The sequence below is a fragment of the Humulus lupulus genome, chromosome 7 (genome assembly GCF_963169125.1).
Source record: "Humulus lupulus chromosome 7, drHumLupu1.1, whole genome shotgun sequence".
NCBI lineage: Eukaryota > Viridiplantae > Streptophyta > Magnoliopsida > Rosales > Cannabaceae > Humulus > Humulus lupulus.
The window spans coordinates 36,427,402-36,444,853 of NC_084799.1; the positions used below are offsets into that span (position 1 = coordinate 36,427,402).

The 17,452-nt window shown below is 34.8% G+C and overlaps 1 protein-coding gene across 1 annotated transcript; it reads left to right on the plus strand.

The window, feature by feature from the left end:
* Positions 1 to 12,494: 12,494 nt before the first annotated feature.
* Positions 12,495 to 14,048, plus strand: LOC133791589 (uncharacterized). The gene is made up of 6 exons (XM_062229513.1): positions 12,495 to 12,709; positions 12,825 to 12,909; positions 12,995 to 13,093; positions 13,194 to 13,289; positions 13,604 to 13,789; positions 13,872 to 14,048. The coding sequence occupies exons 1-6, from the start codon at positions 12,495 to 12,497 to the stop codon at positions 14,046 to 14,048; spliced, it is 858 nt and encodes a 285-aa protein (XP_062085497.1).
* Positions 14,049 to 17,452: the final 3,404 nt, after the last annotated feature.

The window sequence follows — 17,452 nt, forward strand, 5'->3', positions numbered from 1 at the left end:
TTGGCAGTACACGTTTTCGTAATTTTCTTTAAAATCAATTTTGTGTCCACACAAAATACAAGATTTTTTTGGGGGAGGGGGGAGGGGCCAGCATTGAAAGTTGGATTTTGATTTTATATAAGTCAGGCGGCGATTAAATTGTCTGACTGGTATTAAGGTGTCTCTCAAAAAAAAAAAAAAAAAGAAGACTTGTATTGAGGTGAATTTTTAGTTTAGGATAAGTACAAGAAGTTTAGTCTGATATTAAGATGAGAATTTAAGTTATAATTTTTTTCTTAATTTTTTTTAATATTGTTGTAAGCAAAAATAGGAAAAAGTCCAACTGTCCAACCTTAAATTGAGAGACATCTTGAAAATGAAACGTTTGATAGTACAATGATATGATAAATGAAATTTCGTAGTACAGAAAGGTGGATTGTGTAGTACAAAAATATACGTGAAAATAATTTAAATGCCAATATATATTGCTCGAGAAAAAAATTAAATATATAAATGCCAACTAGAATTAGCTATATAAATTAATTGTGATATTGAAGAAGTCTTTATTAATATTGATAAATTGTGATATTAATTGTGGCGTCTCTATAGAATATTAATATTGATAATTTAAGAACCTACATTTTTCATTGACTTTTTTTTTGTAAAATACTAGCTATTAATTGGCTCATTGCAATAAATTATCTAGTTTATCAATATGAAGCATTAATCTTATTTATGGTATAAGAACTCATCATACATCATATATCAATGTCCACATCCAAACAAGACGTAGAGCATAACTACAGTAAGATACAATTCTAATTACATTCCATGACTACTTAAAAACGAGAGAGAATAAACAATTCAATTCACTACCACGAAAAAGGGCTACCATTAGCTAAATTTCAAGTCAATAGTAGACATTTACATGAATTTCCTTTCCACATAAAATCTATATACTATTACTATATTATATATAAATATAGTCTGAGAATCTACAACTTTTATTCTGAATGAAGTATTATAAAAATAATTTTTAATAAATGTGGAATTGTAATCCACAGTAAAAAGGATAAACTAACATACTGTTAGTTTATACAGTTAGTTGTTAAAGTTAGTTAGTGTGCATCAAGGTTATTTTAGTCATTTCATTCTCTATGTCTTAGTTATAAAAGGGGCTCGGGATACACATTGTATTGTACTGAAATTCATATTGAATTAGTGAGTTGAGAGCCTAGATAGAGAGGTTGTGAAGCTGTGAAGAAGAGTTCAGCCGATTGACTTCAAGAAGATCAAGAAAGAACTCGAATTGAGTTCTTGGAGAAGTTTGAGACTAGTGATGCACCTAACATTGTTAGCTTTGTAATTTCATCTCTTAAATCAATAAAAGAGACTACTCAGGGGAGTGAACAGGAAAATTACAACAGTGGTATCAGAGCCAGGTTGAAGATTCAAAGAAAAGAAAAGAACTCAGCTGTGAAGATTCAAGAATTGCATAAAGATGGCTTCATCTTCAACAAGATTCGACCTAGAGAAATTTGATGGATCAGGGGACTTTAGTCTGTGGAAAGAAAAGATGATGGCCATATTGATCTACCAAAAACTCGATTCAGCATTGGAAGAGGTCACTGAGAAATCTGAGAAAGAAACTGATGCAGTAAAGAAGAAGGAGACTGACACTGTGATGAAACAAGCTCGATCAGCAATTATCATGAATTTGGCAGACAATGTACTGAGGCAAGTTATTGGAGAGAAAACGGCTCTAGGAATCTGGAACAAATTGAATCAATTGTACATGGCAAAGTCCACTGCAACAAAGATCTTCTTGAAAGGTAAATTTTATGGTTTCAAGATGAATGCTACTGTTTCACTTGAACAGAATTTAGATGATTTGAACAAGATTGTTCTATCATTGACTAACATGGGAGAGGTCATAAAAGAGGAAGATCAAGCAGTGATTGTTCTGAATGGTTTACCCGAACAATTCAAGGAGATGAAGACTGTTATAATGTATAGCAGGGATACCTTGACTCTTGAAGATGTGATGAGCACTCTCAGATCGAGAGATGCTGAATTAAACTGGCAGAAGGCTGCAAAACAGGAGTCAAAGATAGATGAGGCTTTGATCACTCGAGGCAGACAACCATGGAGAAACAACTCAAGAAACAGAAGGAATTCAAGATCAAAATCAAGATCAAAAGAGACCAGAAGATGTCACCATTGTGGCAAAGTAGGACACCTGATCAAAAGTTGCTGGGAATTAAGAAACAAAAAGAAAAGGGACAAGGAAGAAGAAAACAAGAGCAATGATTCGAATGCAGTAGTTAATGATATTTACAGCTCAGATGGAGATGTATTTGCTGTAATCAACATACAAAGAAAGAATACAGAATTGAGCAATGGAGATGCATGCACAGGTTCAGGTCTTAGAGACCATGAAGAGTGGATTCTAGATAGTGGTTGTACTTACCACATGAGTCCAAATAGAAGCTGGTTTATGGACTACTCAGAGATAGATGGTGGGAGTGTTATGATGGGCAATGATCATAAATGTCAAGTTGTTGGCATTGGAAATATTGCTATTCGAAATGCAGATGGCACAATAAAGGTTTTAAACAAAGTCAGGCATATTCCAGATTTGAAAAGAAACTTGATTTCTTTAGGCACCTTGGATGATGAAGGATATGAGTATAGAACTGGTAAAGGGACTATGAGGATTACAAAAGGGTCATTATTGGTCATGAAAGGCATTAAGAGGCTTGGATTATATTTCCTAGATGGAAAGACCATACCTCCTGCACAGGCAGCTGCTGTTAGCAAATGCAAAACAGATTCAAAATTATGGCATGCTCGATTGGGGCACATAAGTGAACAAGGTTTAGTTGAGTTGTCTAAACAAGGTTTGTTACAGAATTATAATCATGCTAACCTACCTTTCTGTGAGATTTGTGTGCAGGGTAAACAACATAGACTAAAGTTCTCTCACAGCAATTATAGAGCAAACAAGGTGCTGGAATACATACATGCAGACTTATGGGGTGCAAGCAGGATTAAAACTCCAGGAGGTAACCAGTATTTCTTGTCCATTATTGATGACTATAGTAGAAAGGTGTGGGTACTACTATTGAAACATAAGAGTGAGTGTTTAAACAAGTTTAAAAACTGGAAAGTTTATGTTGAAACTCAAACTGAGTTAAAAATAAAAACACTTAGGACTGATAATGGACTAGAGTTTATAAATGAGGAATTCTCTGATTTATGTGTTAAAAATGGTATGCAAAGACATAGGACAGTAATCAAAACTCCTCAGCAAAATGGCATTGCTGAGAGAATGAATAGAACACTTTTAAATAAAGTGAGATGTCTTTTACTTGAATCTGGTTTACCCAAGAAATATTGGGGAGAGGCTTTGTATACTGCTTGTTATCTAATAAACAAGAGTCCAAGTAGAGCAATTAATCTGAAGACTCCTGAGGAACTGTGGAGTAAAAGACCACCATCTCTTGCACATCTCAGAACCTTTGGTTGTGCAGCATATGCACATAGTGTTGAAGACAAACTTGGTAAGAGATCGATTAAATGTGTTTTAATGGGATACCAAGTTGGGGTCAAAGGTTACAGGTTACTTTCTACTGAAACTAACAAGATTTTAATAAGTAGAGATGTGATTTTTAATGAGTTAGATTTTCCCTTTAAAAGAAATGAGAAAGGTTCTGTTTCTGATGTTTCAGGTAACAAGTTACCAAGCAAAGCTGGTGTTCAGATTGAGGTGGAACCTCCCAACATAGAACTTAATGAACAGGAGAGTTTTGAACCTGAGATTGAGACTGAAACTCAAGAAGAAGACTTAAGTAATTACCAGCTAGCTCGAGACAGGATTAGAAGAGATGTCAAGGCACCTGAAAGATACATAGAGGCAGACATCATAGCATATGCACTTTCTATTGCAAACCAGTCAACAGAACCAGAACCAGAACCAAGAAGCTACTCAGAGGCAATAAACAGCAGAGATTCTCAGAAATGGAAACAGGCCATGATGGAAGAACTGAACTCACTTAAAGAAAACAACACCTGGAAGTTGGTATTCAAACCTGAAAGACAGAAGATTATTGACTGCAAATGGGTATTTAGAGTAAAAGAAGGGATAACTGAGAAGGAGCCAAAGGTTTACAAGGCAAGGCTTGTAGCAAAAGGGTTCACACAGGTCGAGGGAGTGGACTACTCTGAGATATTCTCACCAGTTGTCAAGATGAAGACAATCAGAATAATGCTGGCTTTGGCTATTCAGTTTGAATGGAGTATTGAGCAAATGGATGTAAAAACAGCATTTCTAAATGGTCAATTAGAAGAGACCATATTTATGTCCCAACCAGAAGGATTCAAGGTGGAATCAAAGAGGGGTGAACTAGTGTGTTTGCTCAAGAAGTCTTTATATGGCCTGAAACAGTCCCCGAGGCAGTGGTACAAGAAGTTCAATACAGTAGTGACTAAAGTGGGGTACACAAGATCCAAGTATGACACCTGCCTATACTTCTCAGATTTGGATTCAAGCTCAGTTGTTTTCTTGTTGATCTATGTGGATGACATGCTCATAATGAGCAAGGATATGCAACAAATAACTCGACTAAAGAATGTGTTGAAGAGTGAATTTGAAATGAAGGATCTTGGGGCTGCAAGGAAAATTCTGGGAATTGATATCATTAGAGACAGAAATGCAAAGAGGCTTATGCTAACACAAGAAGGTTATCTGAAGAAGGTGATTCAGAAGTTCAAAATGTCAGATTCAAAAGAGGTAAATGTACCTCTAGCAGGGCACTTTAATTTGTCAACAGATCAGTCACCTAAAACTGATCAAGAAATAAAGGATATGAAGGAAGTACCCTATGCAGAAGCCATTGGGAGTGTAATGTACTCCATGATTAGCACCAGGCCAGATATTGCCTATGCAGTGAGTGTGTTGAGTAGATACATGTCCAATCCAGGAGTAGAACATTGGAAAGGGTTGAAATGGCTGCTGAGATACTTGAAGGCTACAACCAAAGTTGGTTTACAGTTTGTCAAGTCAGAAACAAAGGTATATCTTGAAGGATATGTTGATGCAGATTATGCATCAAATAGAGATACTAGGAAATCCATAACTAGCTACTGTTTCTTACTGAATGGATGTTGTGTCAGTTGGAAAGTTCAGTTGCAACAAGTGGTGGCACTCTCAACAACTGAAGCAGAATTCATGGCCACCACTGAGGCTTTCAAGGAGGCTGTTTGGATCAAAGGATTATTGAATGAGATTCAATTGTTAACAGGCAAGGTGAATGTGTTCTCGGACAGCCAATCAGCTATTCATCTTTGTAGAAATCCAGTTTATCATGAGAGGTCAAAACACATTGACATCAGATTGTTTTGGATCAGAGATAAGATAGAGGAAGGAGAAGTAGAACTTGGAAAGGTACCTAGTGAAGAAAATCCTGCAGATGCAGGTACTAAAGTTCTCTCAGTCAGTAAGTTCCAACATTGCTTGGAACTACTGAATATAACCTCTCTTTAAGAAAGCTGGATCACTTCCCTGAGTTTGAAGCTATTGATCTTTTTACTATGGATTAAGGTGGAATTTGTGGAATTGTAATCCACAGTAAAAAGGATAAACTAACATACTGTTAGTTTATACAGTTAGTTGTTAAAGTTAGTTAGTGTGCATCAAGGTTATTTTAGTCATTTCATTCTCTATGTCTTAGTTATAAAAGGGGCTCGGGATACACATTGTATTGTACTGAAATTCATATTGAATTAGTGAGTTGAGAGCCTAGATAGAGAGGTTGTGAAGCTGTGAAGAAGAGTTCAGCCGATTGACTTCAAGAAGATCAAGAAAGAACTCGAATTGAGTTCTTGGAGAAGTTTGAGACTAGTGATGCACCTAACATTGTTAGCTTTGTAATTTCATCTCTTAAATCAATAAAAGAGACTACTCAGGGGAGTGAACAGGAAAATTACAACAATAAACTAAAAAAAACAAAAGCAAAAATAACCTTTTTTGTTATTAGCAAAACAATGATTCTTTGTATTTCGTATTCATATATTGACTTAAAGCTTAATAACATATATAAAATTGTTTATGATAATAATATTATACATGTCTTAACAATTAATATGTAGGTTATAGGAAAATTTGAGTCATGTATACCACTATCTAAAAAAACATATACATTTAATGTCCACAATTAAAATACTACACTTGAAAATTTATTTTGGACCTAAATGCCCCTCTTACTTTTTATCATCCAATCTCCCTCTTCTATTCCTCTCTCAAACACTATATTTGAAATTCTATATAGAACCTGACAAGAATTATAGGATTTCATCTAAAATTCAATTGGTAATTAGTGGAGTTACTCATGTTCTTATTAGTGGCTTAATACTCTTACACTTGTTCCATGCAAGACACTATACTACAATATCCTCCTCAAGATGGTAGCTATTGTTTTGCTCATAAATCTTAAATCACCGGATCACAAGTAGCATTTCTCAGCTCGCTTATTTTTTTTTATCTCAAGTATCTTTTTGCACTATGCGGATTAACTTGCTATTTGGATCTCAAGTGTCTTGTTGCATTATGCGGATCTCATGATTCATGAAGCTTATTCTGTTTTTTTTTTTAATTCGGCTCACTATTTGGATTAGTGTGGATCGAATATCCATGCAACTTATTCTGTTTTTTTTAATTCGGCTCACTATTTAGATTAGCGTGGATCGAACGTCCGCTAGGAATATGACTCATGATACCATGACAAGAATCATAAAGTTCCATCTTGAAACAAATTGGTGATTAGTAAAGTTACTCATGTTCTTATTAATAACTCAATACACTTGTTCCATTTGGGACACTATACTCTAATAGAAACTCTTTTCACATTTTTTTTTTGACATGTTCGTTTATGAAAACAACACGAGAAATCAAGTTGCCTCTAAAAACTAAAATTTTAGCCCTTTCAACCCACAAAAATATTGATAGGTAAGTACCTAATAATCCTATCTATAATGAAGTGTATATCCTCAAAAGAAAATATTTATTAATCCGAACTGTTTTGTTCATGGTTTGTGGTTACTTTCAAATCTGAAAATTTGTTTTCGTTCCTTTTTTTTTATGAAAATCGATGCATTCAATGAAATCTTCAGTGTAGTTGTTCTTGGGGTTTTGAATTTGATGCTTTAGCAAAAAAATAAATAGAAGAATCACATTATAAACAAAATTGCGTAAAGTATCGAAATTATCAAATTACATCGAATCATCAATCAAATTGAAATTTCAATGGAAATTCAATGCTTTACAAAATTTTGTTTTAATATCTTTTTTTTTTTGTAAAAACATCGAATTTTCATCGATTTAAAAATCTCAAGAGCTTATACATTGAAAATGAATTGATTTTCATCGAAAATTTACAAAAAAAAAAAAAAAAAAAACTAGAATGTAACTAAATTTCTAGATTTGAAAAAAAATATCCACATTACTATGAACAAAACAGTTCAAAATACTTATATTTATGCTTTAAATATATACACATCACTATATAGGGTCACAAGGTGCTTACCTATGATTTTTATATTCTATGATTGACAAAAGTGGTATTTTCGTGGGTTTTATGGGCTGAAACATTGAGTTTTTAGATGGACAACTTAATTCATGGTGTTGTTTTACAAAATAAATGTAAAAAAAAGTAGGAATAGAGGCGGAATAAATACACAAGTTCATGCTTATCTTGCACTTAAATACCAAACTTATTTTTTTAACGGTATAAATATCTAACGTTTATTTTTTATTGTAATCGTTACTTTTTCCGTTAACAGAAAAATACCAAACTTTTTAATTAGAAATATTGGCGGCATAAATACATATGTACTTGTTGCACTTAATTATCTAACTTCTAATATTTGTAGCATAGATAATAAATTTTTTTTAAAACTATTTTTTTATTAGGTATTTAAGTACAACCGTTATATAAAATTAAGTATTTATGCTGTCAATATCCATATTTAAAAAATTTGGTATTTACCACTTAATATGAAAAAGTAACAATTGCAACAAAAAAGTAAATGTTAGGTATTTATGACGTCAAAAAAAATAAGTTAGGTATTTAAGGACAACACATGCATGAACCTAAGTATTTATGTCACCAACATATAAAAAATGATGAGAAGAGTGAAAATTAGGGTTCCATGAGATTTGAGGCTTAATGCTTGAGAGAATATAAGAAGAGAGGAAGAGAAGAGGGAGAGAGAGGATGGGAAAAGTGAGAGAAGTATATAGGTCCGAAATGAATTTTCAAGCATAGTTTTGTAATTTTGAACATTAGGGGTGTAGTTAATAGAAAAGAATAGACATAATGTATAGGAACTCATATAGATCAAAATAACGTGTCAACATCATCAACAATTTTCGAAGGTCAATATCGTTAATTAGAAATATAATTCCCCATAGAGCAAAGGCTGTATATATATTTATATATATGGGCATCGATTTTATTCCGTCAACGGAACCATTCCGTGAAAATCATTTAGCCGTTGGATTAAATCCAAGGGCTGGGGTTCAATTGGTGATTAAAAGTTTAGCTGACAATCGCAGCCTTTTGTCAGTAGGGGTAAACAGTGTTTTCACTGTTCACTCAGTCTTCAATCAACCGACTTTGTCTCTCTCCTCTCAACCTTACTCGACCTCTTTCTTGAAGAAAAACCCACTGCTTCTTTAAAAAAAAAAAACATAGTCTCTTTGGTAATTAATTTTTTGGGTATGGTTTAGTATGGTTTAATGGATTCCTCTGGTATAGATCATGGTTTTGCGGTTTCAAGGTTTGAGGAGGTATAGTTGTTTATCATGATCAGTTATTGTGTTATGTTTTGCTTCTTCAAAACTCAATTTTTTGTTAACTCGGCCACTCATTCTCTCCTCATTGAAGCTCAAAACAAGAAGCGAACTCTGTACCTGAACTCTAGGAGAGCCATTGCTATTTTCGAAGGTAAGATGGATCAAAAATTTTAATTTGTCTCGGAGAGTGCAGAGGAGAGCATGGAGTAGTTGAGTTAATTTATTGATAGAGTTAGTTTTCAAAGCCTCCTTTAATTTGATTTGTTTTTTTTTTAAATTAGTGGGAAATGCATGCTGGCTGTTGCTGAATATTGGTTGATTGTAAAGATTTAGTGTTTCATATTTTTGTTTGTGATAGTGATGATCAATTGTTTTTTTTGAGAGAGACACATTTTTAGGATTAATCTAGGACATTGCCAAGGGAAGCATTTTAGAATTTGTGATACATTGTTGTTGAATATAGAATTAGGAGATTAAAATGTTAGTCGAAGAAGCTAAATTATGAGCATAAAAACATTCATTTAAAACTCATTTATCAAATCCCCATTACAACCAAGGGACTGAAAATCAATATTAATATGTGTAGTTGCTAGTTACAATCAAACCAAGAAAAAATGATCTCAAATGAAGAATGATGAAAAAGCCATGTCCACACTTGAAATCCCCGCAAACAAAAAACTATTTACCCTGAGAAGAAAGAATGAATGTCTCTGTTTCCTTGTAGAGGCAATGAAACGAGATATATGTACATAAAGAAATTGAGTAAGATAATACCTTAGAACAAGAAATCATGAATATATATGTAAAAGCACCAAAATCCAAATCATATACTAACTACCAATCGAACCAAAAGTAAACATAGATAAAGAACAACAAGACTTTCAAAACAAATATAAACATTTTCACTTTAATTTTCTCTCTTAAGTTGCAAATATAGTTGTCTTCTTTCATCGACCATAAAAATTCACATAGTATTAAAACTTGAACTTAGTGCTATTAGTAACAAGTAAAGCCACTCTTGACAACCTTTTGTTGGTTGCTAATTTACTGCATTAAAACACTTAACCTAAACTTGGTTAAGCCCTTGCAACCCATGATCAGTAGCTATCAATGTCTTTCCAAGTTGGTATCCTAGTGCAATATGAACCTTAATTTCTTGCCATGAAACAATGAAACAACTATTGAATAAAATAATAGCTATACATGGAAAATGAATAGCTAAGACTTGAAACTCATATGATGGACACTTATAGGAAGCCAAAGTTAACCAATATTTAATTAAGCAGTTGTTGTTATTTTCCAGAGATCAATATTGTAAGATTAGTGAATGTCACTTTTATTTTTCCATGCTACTTTAGAGTGTACATGTTGAGTGGTAGAGAAATTCACGAGTTAATTTCCATTAACTGTCCCAGACATGGAAATAAACCACTTTCAGACTCTTAAGGGAACATTTTTTCTTTTGAACTAGTAAGAGTAGAATTATTGTTAATTTTGGATTTTGTCTGAAAACTTGGAGGTTAAAAATGTATTTTTCATGAGACTAATCATAGTAAGAGATGAGACTTGTTAATTTTTTTAATTGGTGCAGTTGGAATATAGATTTCGATATTGGATCGTATTCTTAGATGGAGAATTATTTGTGAGGGAAAAGTTTTATGTACCCTTTTTGATATACACTTTTATCTAGGGCAGCTATTAGTTGGCACGATTTATTTAATTTTTTGTAATGTACTATCTAGATCGTAGTCGATTATTCTAGATGGTCATCTAGATTTGTGGTTTTAATCGGGTTGTGAAGCAATTTTTTAATTTAAAGACCAATTTTTTTCATTAATATTTGAACTTGTAATTTAATTTTGAATTTGATAAGTGTTCAAATTTGTTAAAACTAATTATGTACGTTGTTTATAGGTTTTTGTGAAGAATATTAACATCATAAATTGATTTCTATTTTGACAGCTACTATTTTGGGACCGCATCCAAGTAGACTCTACACCATTAAATAAGATTGAACAAGTTTCTACAGAGACATGTTCCACCTATTGTATCCAACTGAGAAAGATGCCCCGTTACCCCCCCTCCCCCCCAAAAAAAACAACCACCTCGAAGACTGATCGGGTCGAAAAAGTAATAGAAAATAGTCCTGATGCAGCATCAGGGGATGAGGGAATATCAAAGGCTGGGGACATCATCACCCGGTGCTCATTCGAGAGAATTGGCCGAATCTTATCGGTCATGTCGCCAGACCAAAAGGAGGTGGCTACAATCACAGGATTTGGTTCTCTAATGAGGATTGATGGTCCGAGCACTAATAGTAGCTTAATTCAATGGTTGGTTAAGAACGTTGACACGACCGATAACAAGTTATGCATATATGGAAAGAAGTTCTACATCAACGCTGCTGCCTTTGAAAGGGTGATGAATATAAAAGATGGGGGAACAACGATTAAAATGACCGGCCCACTTCCTAAAACAGATTTGGTGAATGTTGTTGTGGGAAAAGAATGCAGTGTTTGCCTGAGGAAGCTAGAGAAAGACCTGAGGGAGTCACAAGACACCGACGACCTCTTCATTGCAAGATTTTCCCTGGCATGCATCGGCAGTATCCTGTGTCCAATGGCCGGAAATAAAGTCAGTGCTTCCTACATGAAGGTGTTGCATGATGTTAATTCCATAGCATTGAAAGACTGGGCCACATTATGCGTGCGGTTCCTTATGGAGTCCATCAGGAAGTTCCAAGTGGGCGGGTACAAATACTTGTTCGGATGCTTAATCTTTCTCCAGGTATCTTATTTGTCTTTTAATTGTTCAAGTTATGACTAAATGTAATCAAAGCCAGTGTATAGAAACTTACATTTTTTGTTTACTATTTTATGGTGTAGCTCTTCTATTTGGATCACGTTGACTCCGGTTACGTTGGTCGAACCATTCCTTGCATAGATTTCTGGACGGACATCCAAGTGAAGCGAGTGAAGAAGTGGCTTCAACAATCTGGAGGATTCCAATCGAACAATGTAATTGTTTTTTTTCCCTTTATTTATTTCAGTGAAATGTTTGTTTAATGTGCTATTCTTGATAATGCCAAAAAATTATGTAGTTATTGTTGAAGATCCTTTTCTTTATGTTTTATTTTTGCAGATTCTGCTTGCTAAGGGGGTCAGGACCGTAGTTGTTGGTACCTCTAAGTCCCCCCTGTTGCTGTAGCTGATGACGGGACAAAGCAGTATGTTGACAGTCTAAGGCAGGTTGTAGATGGTGTAAGGCAGGATGTGGGCGCTCTAAAGCAAGACTTTGACACATTCATGAGTGAGTTGACAAAAGTGAGAAAAATCATACTCACTTTACCACAAGATACATCTGCGAAAGTCCAAGTGGGTTTGGATGCAATGCAGAAGCATTTAGACCAAAAGTTGAGTGAAATAGCTTTATCCATTACAACCAGCCTGGTTGAAGAACGTACTAAAAAAGAGACCATTGAGGATATCATTAGGGCTGCTGCGGTTAAAGATTCAGAGTCGACAATGGAGTGCGAGGTGGAGAGTGTTGGAAAAAGACGAAAGAATTTTGAGTTTATAAAAAAGAGAAGAAGGGATTTAGTGAGAAAAAAAGTTATACAGAGAACACCGAACCTGCGGCTGAGAGGGTAGTGCATGATCTTATGCAAATCAAGTTTGACGGGGATAGTAGCCCCACAAAATCAAAGTCCCCAAAACAAAAATTACTAGCGCAAACAGGTCCTTATGATGAGAAAGCCATTGAAGTTTTCTCTAGTTCGGGGGGAAAGGTGGTGGGCTCTTTTCACCTAGATGTGCCAGTCCTACTTGAGGTGATGAAGCTTGCGAAATGGATGTTCAGCCCATACTTGGAGTGGAGGTATGGAATCGTGCAATTAAGTGTTATACCATTTCAGTTGATTAAATAAAATTTAAATACCTTCCAGCGGTGTATTAATAATGTGCCTTTATTTTTTCTGTCTCCTTCATTTCAGCTACACTCTGGTGAAGTTTGGGAAGATGGAACTGTTCAGGAGCTCCATGTGGACCTTGACTCCCGAAAGAGACATTTCTGGTGATGTAAGTCGTTACTGCATGTGGATTTTATATTTACGACGTGATTACTTTGATCGTTAATATTTACATTGTGGTTTCTTGATTTTAGATCATTACTTGCTTTTCCCGGGTGTTGACACACGAGGAAAGGCAGCGACAAGAGGTTCCTCAAACGACTTCCATTTGGTATATGCCCACTCAAATATCGGTAATTCACCTAAAGTCCATAACTGGAAATTCAACCCACTTTTTATGTTTACTATTTTGTGCTGTATGACGCAATTTGACAAACGTCGTGAATATAATAGGAGGCATACTTGGGGAAAGGGAGGCCAGTGGAAGATTACGCCGTAAGCCAACAATGGGCTGATTTCCACTTTGGGCAGTTTTCCTTATGTGAACTGGTTTGTATTAAGCATAATCCTTTCATAAAATGTATTTGTTAAAGTTAACAATATCCCCTCTGCTGAAATGGTGATAATCTAATGAATGCCTAACTATCATCTAATTTTGATGTATTCTTAGATGCTAGTACCCGTGTTCGTCACTGAGATTTTCAATCATTGGTTCCTAGTCGCGATGAATATAATCAATAGGTGTGCTGATATTTGGGACGCCCTTGATGGTGAGAATATGCCCAAACACCCTTGCCATTGTTATTCCTTCTAAAAGTTTTGTTTTTTAATTTTTCATGACTACTAAACATTTTGCATGTCAGCTAAGTACTCTTGATCACCTTTTCAAGTCCGAGATAAAGCAACATAAACAAAATGACTTCCAGTTCTCCAACTTCAAGGTTTCAATAAAGAGCGGTACACCCCAGCAGGACAATGGGCATGATTGTGGAGTATATGTCATGAAGTTTATGGAGTCCTTCTTCAAACGGGAGGAATCCATGTCTCCGGTATGTAGTTGTTAAAATTAATTATTCGTCTACCTGTGTGTTAACACTGAAATTAACCATTTTAATCAATGTGTCCTTGCAGTTTGCTCCAGTGGATGAGCGACTGAAGATAGCATGTTGGCTTGTAACACATGATCGAAACGAGGTGAGGGTGGTTGTTTTCGTTGACAAGGAAAAATACTACATGCAACGGACTCCTCTACCCGTAGGTAGCCCTGTGAAGACCCATTCGAACCCTAGATTTCAACGAAGAAGCTGAAGTCGAAGAACTCCATTCCCACACGTCCAGTACCAACAAGGACTAGTGGTAGACTGAAGAGAATTAATTATGAGGAATAGTTAATCAAACCATCTATGTTTTTTGGTATTAGCCATGCCCACTTTTTTTTCTCCCGGATGTATTAAATCAAGTTAGAAAGGGTTGAGGAATTGTAAAGGAGAACTAGTTTCAATTTTTTAATAGGCATTTTGATTTATTAGGTCCAGATACATTTGTCTACAATCGACATTGTAGATCGTAACCTCTAAATTTGGCTAGTACGAAGTAGATATGTTTGTATACTGAGTTAATGTGTAATAATTAAGTACTAAGTTAACTTGTCTAAAAAAAGTATAATTCCATTTAATATTCAAACTTACTATATATCCAATAATTTTTTTCTATTCAAACTATTGTGTATAGATTTAAATTTAGTAGGAAAAGCCACCACAATTGTGGCCCTAAACTACACCATTCAATTTGTATTTGGTGAAAATATAATAAATAAATTATACGGTAATCATTTGATTAGAACAATTAATGAAAAAAAAAATTATCTTCAAAATTGGAAGTTATTTGACATTTCTTTTTTACTTTTGGGTAATCTAGATGGATCTAGATGGCAGTCGAATTTATTAGCAATTTGTATTTCTCTGTTGAATTGATATTTAAATTTAGAAATCTAATTTTTTTTCATCCAAACCACACGCAAATTGTGAGGGGGTGATTGTTTTAGAAATTTGAAAGTTTATTTTCCAATAAGATATGAATTTAAGGAGAGAACTCAAACGTTAATATGGAAAATTATTAGTTCGAACATGATTTCAGTATTTCACTAGATGGAACATGTGTGTCTTAATTATTCCTTCGTCGCTGTGATGGCCTTCCAAAATTAACATTAGGGACATCATCATCATCATCGTGTTCAGCATGGCTTTTGGCACGAGTCTCACTATTTGTCGCTGCATCATCACCTTGATATGGTCCAAGAATACTGTCAGGCAAGCTATCTTCCCTATCTGATTGCGCCCCAACAGACTGTCGCACCAATAAAAGTAGATTGTCGAGCTTATCCATTGTCTCTTTTTGGCGATTCTGCATATCCCTCTGTCCACTTAATATGTTGGTAACTTGAGCCTTTAAGTCCAATCGCATTGCCTTAACCTCGGCCAAGTCTTTCACCATTTCCGATAAGCCATGAAAGTATGTTCGAGATTCCTGGTTTTGTTGTGTGAAATCATCCTCCATCATTTCATCATCCCCAGCAATGCGATCAAGCCAAGCATCCTCCATTATCTCATGTTCCGTGAGTGTTCGACCCACACAGTGATCTATTCCCCCGAGCTTACGTAGGTGGGAGGTGTCCATGTGCTGGTCTCCTGTTACCTTCGCCAACTGTGGTCTCTCCTCCAGTGTAGGCTTCAAAGTAGAACAACAGTGGTACTAAATGTGGAACAAGCACAAAAAGACTACAATTACTGGAATTTTAATTAAAAAAATAATTAGTCTTAGAAAGTGGAAAGACCGCAATAGAACCCTTACCTTATCTTTGTTCAGCATGTTGGCCACATCTACGGCAGTGAAAATCTTCACGCTTTTCCATCGCACCATTCTTGGAATATCCTTGCTAGTAAACGTTGCACATTCCAATCCTACCTCGCGTATTGCCTCATAAGCCCAATACTGAATTGCTGGAGCAAATCCGTATAATGTGTACTGAGCATGAATTTGATGGCCTTTACATTGCTTCGATTCATTGTACTTTCCACAACCTTCTCCAAATACTTAGCTCTTTGTTTTCTCATGTCCTTGCGATATGAACCTAAAGTCTTTTCAAACGATTTATGGCCCCAAGGGTAGTTATAGCAAAAATCAAGATCTTTAACAACTAGCAACAAGTCCTTTTCGATTGCGGTGACAAGCTCATTTCCATATAGGACGCTGTCAACTAGAAAACATAGTCCGAGTTTCTAGGTGTCTTCTACATCTTTGCAAGCCTTAAAGACCTCCTCCAACTTGCTTGACAAAATTCTGTTAGCACCTTCGAAGTACAGCTCCACTAATCTTCCACTTTTCAAAGTAAGCTTCTCATATTTCTTACTGTCTGGTGCTTCGAAAGACAACCCAGTGATCATTGCAAACTCCATTGTTCCAAACCAGAGCCGCTCACAACTGATACAGAATTGTACCTCATGCACCTTGTTTGAGGGTATCTTTCTCATAAGCAGCCCATGTATGAGTGTCCCTGAAAATTTGAATTGTGGCGCTATGAAGAACTGCTTAAATACTGACTTGTTAGCCCTCTCAAGAAGATTATGTTCATTAAACTTGTCTTTCAACTTCTACAGCGCCGGCGTTCCTCGGTAGGTGATCCAGTGTAGAGTCCAAGAACTTTACTTAGCTAGTTAGATAATAGTAGTAATAGTAATAGCTAGTAGTAGTTATAGTATGTTTATTACTGTGGATTTTGGTTCAAGCCGGGATTTAGTTGGAAACTCCTAGCAATAGTTATGGATTTTATAAGTTTAACCTATAGTTTAAGAATATTAATTATAACATAAGGTTTGATTAATATTGCTGGTTATTAATATGATGATTATTATAACCTATGGTTTAGACAGAGCCAATAGGATTATGACACTTGTCATATGCATGATTATTAAGGAGTCATTATTTTAATAAGGGAAATATAAGACTTAGTCTTCACCAGAATCTGTTAGGAGCATGATATTTATTTAGATATTTAGATATTTAGACTCACAATTTTATTTATTTGTGGATTAGGTTGTTATTTAGATAATTAAATAGATTTTTTTTCTTCGTAACTTTAGGGTATTGTAACTTCCAACCTATTTTTGACCTAGTTATGTTATGAATTTCGAAAAATAGTATTTCTAATAAGTTGTATATAATTTAATTATATTTCTAACAGTATAAAGATATTATAAATCAGAGTCCTACAACTCCAGTTATGTAGATTTTACTGTATGTTAGTTTAGAGTTACGGGATTTAGAAAGTTAGAAGTTAGGATTCTATTTTAAATTTAAATTTAAATTTGGATTATAATTAGAAGAATTTTATTCCTTAGAATTCTATTTTAAATTTAAATTTAAATTTGGATTATAATTAGAAAATTTTTATTCCTTAGAATTCTATTTTAAATTTAAATTTAAATTTGGATTATAATTAGAAGATTTTTATTTCTAGAACTCTATAAATAGGACCTAGCACCAAGCCTTTTCATTCATTCTTCAAGCATTGATCAAAGCCTTCTAGGTGCTAGTGAGACTATAGAGTGATAGACACTTGGGTTGGGGTTATAAGCTTTGTCATTCTAAGCTTATTAGACACTTGGGAAGTAAGGTTCATAGAGTGTATTTCAGTTTCGAGGTGTAGTTCGGTC

Excerpts from the sequence above, each read along its gene's own strand:
- LOC133791589 (XM_062229513.1), top strand. The coding sequence starts at position 12,495 with ATGCAAATCAAGTTTGACGGGGATAGTAGCCCCACAAAATCAAAGTCC. Across the intron at positions 13,290-13,603 it reads AGTTTTCCTTATGTGAACTG|CTAAGTACTCTTGATCACCT; the intron begins GTTTGTATTAAG and ends TTTGCATGTCAG. Across the intron at positions 13,790-13,871 it reads GGGAGGAATCCATGTCTCCG|TTTGCTCCAGTGGATGAGCG; the intron begins GTATGTAGTTGT and ends GTGTCCTTGCAG.